This window comes from Rutidosis leptorrhynchoides, chromosome 6, assembly GCF_046630445.1.
Source record: "Rutidosis leptorrhynchoides isolate AG116_Rl617_1_P2 chromosome 6, CSIRO_AGI_Rlap_v1, whole genome shotgun sequence".
NCBI lineage: Eukaryota > Viridiplantae > Streptophyta > Magnoliopsida > Asterales > Asteraceae > Rutidosis > Rutidosis leptorrhynchoides.
In genome coordinates, this window is record NC_092338.1 from 294,303,931 (window position 1) to 294,311,344 (window position 7,414).

At 33.9% G+C, this 7,414-nt stretch overlaps 1 protein-coding gene across 1 annotated transcript; it reads left to right on the forward strand.

The window, feature by feature from the left end:
• The first annotated feature begins 535 nt into the window (after positions 1-535).
• LOC139854550 (uncharacterized) lies at positions 536-1,477 on the forward strand. The gene has a single exon (XM_071843850.1). The coding sequence runs from the start codon at positions 536-538 to the stop codon at positions 1,475-1,477; it is 942 nt and encodes a 313-aa protein (XP_071699951.1).
• Positions 1,478-7,414: the final 5,937 nt, after the last annotated feature.

Consider the following 7,414-nt stretch of genomic DNA (forward strand, 5'->3'; position numbering starts at 1 on the left):
ATTTATTAGAACACATTTTTAAGAACATGTTCAGTTGGATTTAGTTAACATTTACATGGATTAAAAGGTGATGAGTTAGATATGTTCATGAAAGCATATTAAAAACAGGTAAAGTCTAAATGAAATACAAAAATTACTTTTTCATCAAATTATTATCTTTAGGTAAAGTGTAATTCCTGCGGTCGAACTTTTGATTATTGGGCTTATCTTTGTTATGGGCTTATTTAGGTTCGCCTGCTTTAATAAATGGGCTTGGTACCCAGTCTAGGTTTAATGTTTAGTTTGTTTACGTTGTTGTAGGTGTAGAATGAGTCTACCGATTCCTACGGTTTCTTTCCTTTATTTTTGGTTAACGTTTGAGTCTGTAGAACGTGGTGTTTCATCGTGTCTTGTACTCTGCCATATATGTATGGCTTATCAATTGTTAATAAAAGGCATCGAGTGTTGTTTGCCATTACTCTGATATTACCTTTTGTTTATACAAGTGGTATCAGGAGCAAACATTGTGAGCAATCATATTCAAAGAGATAGTGTAATGGCGGAAGAAAAAAGCCATTTTCAGACGACTTGTGTACCCAAGTTTGATGGGGATTATGATCACTGGTGCTTGTTGATGGAGAATCTTCTTCGGTCAAAGGAATATTGGCAAGTGATTGAAGAAGGGTACACTGAACCAGGAGATAGGGCAAAGCTATCAGAAACTGAACATATCAGTGTCGATGCGTTGAAATTAAAGGATTTGAAGGCACAGAATTATTTGTTTCAGTCAATTGATAAACATATTCTTAAGACGATCACTCAAAAGAATACGGTTAAGCAAATATGGGATGCTATGAAGATGAAGTATCGGGGAAATGCTCGTGTTAAACGAGCTCAACTCCAACGTTTAAGAAGAGACTTTGAAATGCTGGAGATGAAATCAGGAGAAACTGTTGCTGCATATTTTGGAAGAGTCATGGTAACAACAAATGATATGCGAAATTGTGGGGAAACTATGCAAGATATTCAAATCGTGGAGAAAATTCTCCGCACACTAACAAACAACTTCATACCTATTGTGTGCTCCATCGAAGAATCCAAGGATCTTGATACGTTAACTATTGATGAGCTTCAGAGCTCATTACTGGTTCATGAGCAGAAACTTCTAAAAAGAGTGTCAGACGAACAAGTTTTGAAGGTGGAACATGACACTGGAAGGGGACGAGGAAGAAACTCATATGGACGTGGACGTGGATGTGGTCGTGGACATGGTCGTTCACATACTGACAAGAGTACATTGGAATGCTATCGGTGTCACAACATGGGACACTTTGCATACGAATGTACTTCTGGGAAACGAGTTTCAAACTACGCAGAGTTTGATGAGAACGAAGAATTGTTGTCGATGGCAGCTGTAGATGCTGAAAGGAAAGCATCCAAAACAGTATGGTTTCTGGATTCGGCTTTTTCAAATCATATGACAGGGGTAAAAGATTAGTTTGTGCGACTAGATACAAACTATAGTCACACAGTGCGGTTGCGAAACGACTTGAGACTAAATGTCCAAGGGTTAGTGAAATGTCCCGTTCATATCGATTATAAACATTTCATATTAATTGATCTCTTTGCGAGGTTTTGACCTCTATATGAGACGTTTTTCAAAGACTGCATTCGTTTTTAAAACAAACCATAACCTTTATTTTATCGACAAGGTTAAAAATACACCACCTAGATTATCAAGAAATGATAATCTAAAAATATCACACATACACACTACCAATACATATTGGTTTACAATATTAATATGTTACAACAAAGTAAATCTCGAATGCAGTTTTAAACAATATTATACAGTCATGCTGACAGCGAATCTTGTCCATATTTTAGCATGCAACAGCGGAAGCTCTTAATAATCACCTGAGAATAAATGTAAAGACCCGTCCTAATCCAACTGGACGAAGTCAACAACATCTGGTTCCATTGCGATGATCGACTCCAAGTATTGTTCTAAACACGAGCAAATGCACAGCGGAAGACTTAATTCGTACCTGAGAATAACATGCTTTAAAATGTCAACATAAAGTTGGTGAGATATATAGGTTTGATGCTAGCAGCGTTATAACATTGGACCACAAGATTTCATTTTTATAAACATAATACACTCGCAAGTGTATGAAAAGCATTCCAAGCAGTGGGCACCCGGTAACTAGCCTTAACAAGAGTGTGTACCCCTGAGTTATAATAATATGTGCACCGAATCAAGTGCGTTCCGTTAACCTCGAAGTACTAAACACCCGTTCTTCTAGTTTACTAGAACAACATCTGGGTGGGGGTGTAAAACCCGATAGATCTATCTTTAGGATTCGCGCCTACCAGTTCATAAACCAATAGTTAAAGTTACCAAGCTAGGGGATTTTCGATTCAAACCCATGTAGAACGTAATTTTAGTCTCTTGTGTCCATAACATAAATCATTTATAAAAATAGCGCATGTATTCTCAGCCCAAAAATATTTAAAGTTTAAAAGGGACTATATACTCACCATACTGTATTTTGTAGTAAAAATACATATAACATCATTGAATAAATGTAGGGTTGGCCTCGGATTCACGAACCCATTTAAGTCTTTTCTAAAAAAAATGCTCACGACAGGATTCGAACCCAGGACCTCTCGCTCACTAACCACATGCATAACCAATGTTCTGTCTGGTTCGATTTTGATTTAAATGGATACCCGAAATCTTTTTAACACTGTTATTATGCCCGACATAACCAAGGTTCTCGGTCCAATGCTTATCTTGGCCCACAGATTTACATCTCAAATATGTATCATTAAAATATCAGGGTCCAAGTTAAATTAAACTTCTCGGCCCAAAACTCTCCCAAGTCGCAAGATAACAAAAAGGGATTCGGTTTATTTTGAGACTTTATAATAATTGATGGCTTTTAAAATAAAACCTAATGGTAAACTGGAAAACATGCGTGTTTTAGAATACCCCATCTTGTCCCCACTCCATTCCTCTTTTAATCATAAAAAAACAATTATCAATTATTTGCTTTTCTGTAAATCAATAGGGAACTTGCAGCAATTATATACATCCATCACAGTATTGAATAAAAAAGGTGTATGTGTTGGTTATCAAAAACAGAAAAATATTGAGCGTAGAGGTGCAGGTTTTGATGGAGTTGGTTCAACGGTATTAGGGTTTTTAACCGGAAAACAACAGTGAAAAAGAAATGGGTTTATAGTGATGAGTTAACTAAGAACAATATACATCGAGTTGCAGTTGTACTCGGTAGTTACAGCAGTTCTTACAGTGATGATAGTCGTTTGATAATGAAACAGAAAACGCTTGGTGATGGCTATATGGTGTTGGGTGGCGATGAAGGAGATAAGAGAGATATTAAGATGGTGGTGACGGTATTTGGTTTGATGGTGAGTGATAGTGGTGAACCGATTGATAGCAAAGAAAGATGTTGAAGGTGATTTACGGTTAACAGTTTAGGGTGATGAAGGATGGTTGTTCTTGATTCTTGGTTATAAGGATTTGGAGAGAGAGAAAAAAAAAAGAGATGGAGAAAGAAGGAGGTGGCGGTGGTTTCACGGTTGAGCGGTGGAGGTCGTGGTGGTGATCTTAGCTGAGAAGGATTTGGTGTTGTGATTGCATCAGTCCTTTTTGGTGGGTTTCTTTGGATGATTGATGGCGTGTTGGATGGTGGCCGCCAAATGGGTTTGCACAAAGGAAGGTGATTGAGTGGTGGCCGACGGTGGTGGAGGTGAAGGTGACCACAATTAAGGTTCGAAGGTGGTGGTTTGTGTAGTATTTAGTGGTCGATCAATTTAAATCGTTTGTGAGTTTGAAGAATCGAGTAGGAGAAAGATGGGTTCTCATTTAGTGGTTATGCTCATCGACTACAACATCCAGCACTTTGTTTGATTTTGTTTTGGTACCCTAAGGTTACACTTGGCAAATAAGTTTTTGAAGATAGTGGGGTATAGTTATGGTAGCGGTGGTGATTATGGGAGTTCAACAAAAGAAACAAGAAGAAAGAAGTGGGATGGGTGTAGATTTTATTGGTGTGTGTTGATGAGAATGATAGAGTTTTTCCTATTCTATATCTCATATGTAGGTTTATATATAGAATTATAGAGTAATTATAATAGATAGATTAGATTAGATATTTAGATGTGGAGACACATTACATCAATTTGACACAGTATTTTACTTTTAATATCTTCAATTACAGAAAGTTAAAGCAATAGAGAATATGACATATAATATAAATATATATAAACGTGTGAAATTAATAAGTCATTAGCTGTCACTCTCTTGTGCCAACAGTTTAATTTAAGGTGTTATTTCGTACTCCGTTGTTCATCAGTGTCGAAATAAAGTTCTCAAAAAAATTCTAAATTTTTTTAAATTAATCATCTTTATTTATTTCAGTCATTATGGTATAAAATTTGATCACTAATTTGTTAAATAAAAATTACATCAACTGTCCCTCTCATTTATGGGTAAAATATAAAAAATGTTAAAATTAAATAATTAAATCCTAAATATACTTTTAATAAGCCTATAACTTAAATAACACATTTTCGGATCACCGTTTATTTTAGTTTGAATAATAACTTATCAAGAGGTACGAGACAATTACTATAACTATATATAATATATATATATCTATATACACATAAATGTTCGTGAATCGTCAGGCATGGTCAAAGGGTATTTGATTACCTAAATATAGATTTCAAACTTTTCTAGACTCCACATTACAGATTTTGCTTATCGTGTCGGAAACATATAAAGATTAAGGTTGTAATTTGGTTGAAAATTTCCGGGTCATTACAATAAACATGCTTTAAACGTCAACAAAAAATGTTGGTGAGTTATAGGTTTAACCTATATATTTATCAAATCGTAATAATAGACCACAAGATTTCATATTTCAATATACATCCCATACATAGAGATAAAAATCATTCATATGGTGAACACCTGGTAACCGACATTAACAAGATGCATATAAGAATATCCCCAATCATTCCGGGAAATCCTTCAGACATGATAAAAATGAATTCGAAGTACTAAAGCATCCGGTACTTTGGATGGGGTTCGTTAGGCCCAATAGATCTATCTTTAGGATTCGCGTCAATTAGTAGATCGGTTTACTAATTCTTAGGCTACCAAGAAAAAGGGGCATATTCAGCTTCGATCATTCACCTATATAATGTAGTTTCGATTACTTGTGTCTATTTCGTAAAATATTTATAAAACTGCATGTATTCTCATCCCAAAAATTTTAGATTTTAAAAGTGGGACTATAACTCACTTTCACAGATTTTTACTTCGTCGGGAAGTAAGACTTGGCCACTGGTAGATTCACGAACCTATAACAAATATGTACATATATATCAAAGTATGTTCAAAATATATTTACAACAATTTTATTACGTTTTAATGATTTGAGTTTATTAAGTCAGCTGTCCTCGTTAGTAACCTACAACTAGTTGTCCACAGTTAGATGTACAGAAATAAATCGATATATATTATATTGAATCAATTTACGACCCAGTATATACACGTCTCAGGCTAGATCAAAACTCAAATATATATATTTTTGGAATCAACCACAACCCGGTATAGCTAACTCAAACATTAATGCATATAGAGTGTCTATGGTTGTTCCAAATAATATATATACATGGGTCGATATGATATGTCAAAACATTTGTATACGTGTGTATGGTATCCCAAGATTACATAATATATTAGAATATATGTATTATACAATATAAGTTAGCTAGGATATGATTAATATAGATTTGTTACCAATTTTCAAGTAGCTACAACAAGCAAAATTATCCAATTTTGTTTTACCCATAACTTCTTTGTTTTAAATCCGTTTTGAGTGATTCAAGTTGCTATGGTTTCATATTGAACTTAAGTTTATGAATCTAAATAGAAAAAGTATAAGTTTATAGTCGAAAATACAGATTGCAAGTCATTTTTGTAAAGGTAGTCATTTCAGTCGAAAGAACGACGTCTAGATGACCATTTTGGAAAACATACTTCCACTTTGAGTTTAACCATGATTATTGGATATAGTTTCATGTTCATAATAAAAATCATTTTCCCAGAAGAAAAACTTTTTAATCAAAGTTTATCATAGTTTTTAATTAACTAACCCAAAACAGCCCGCGGTGTTACTACGAAGGCGTATATCCGGTTTTACGGTGTTTTTCGTGTTTTCAGGTTTTAAATCATTAAGTTAGCATATCATATAGATAAAGAATATGTGTTTAGTTGATTTTAAAAGTCAAGTTAGAAGGATTAACTTTTGTTTGCGAACAAGTTTAGAATTAACTAAACTATGTTCTAGTGATTACGAGTTTAAACCTTCGAATAAGGTAGTTATATATATATGAATCGAATGATGTTATGAACATCATTACTATCTTAGGTTTTGTGTATAAACCTACTGGAAATGAGAAATATAGATCTAGATTTAAAGGATCCTTGGATGGCTTGAAAGTTCTTGAAGTAGAATCATGACAGGAAAATATGTTCAAGTAAGATTTCCACTCGAAATAAGATTGTTAAAGTTATAGAAATTGAATCAAATTTTGAATATGAGTATTACCTTGTATTAGAAAGATATCTTACTGTAAATAAGAAATATTTCTTGAGGTTGGATGATCACTCAAAGTGGATTTGCAAGATTGGAAGTAAGCTAGCAAACTTGGAAGTGTTGTTGGTGTGTTCTTGAGTACTTGTTTTATAACTTGGTTTATGTATGGATTTATGAACTAGATTGAGCTAGATTTTGATGAAGATGATGAAGAACACTTAGAACAATGGAAGAACACTTGAGAGAGAGTAGTTTGATGCATGTAAGTTGCAAAATAAAAGTGTGTATGTGTGTGTTCATTCACGTGAATATGGTGTCACCATATAGGCTCCATTAGTTTGTTATTTTGTGAGATATTTCATGCTAGATGTTAAATTATGGTTCCCACATGGTTAGGTGACTCAAATGGGCTGCTAAGAGCTGATCATTGGAGTGTATATACCAATAGTAAATACATTTAGAAGCTGTGTGTTATACTAGTACAAATACGAGTGCATACGAGTAGAATTGTTGATGAAAATGAATGAGGATGTAATTGTAAGCATTTTTGTTAAGTAGAAGTACTTTGATAAGTGTCTTGAAGTCTTTCAAAAGTGTATAAGTACATATTAAAACACTACATGTATATACATTTTAACTGAGTCGTTAAGTCATCGTTAGTCGTTACATGTAAGTGTTGTTTTGAAACCTTTAGGTTAACGATCTTGTTAAATGTTGTTAACCCATTATTTATTATATCTAAAGAGATGTTAAATTATTACATTATCATGATATTATGATATATTAATATATCATAGTAT

Excerpts from the sequence above, each read along its gene's own strand:
- LOC139854550 (XM_071843850.1), top strand. The coding sequence starts at position 536 with ATGGCGGAAGAAAAAAGCCATTTTCAGACGACTTGTGTACCCAAGTTT.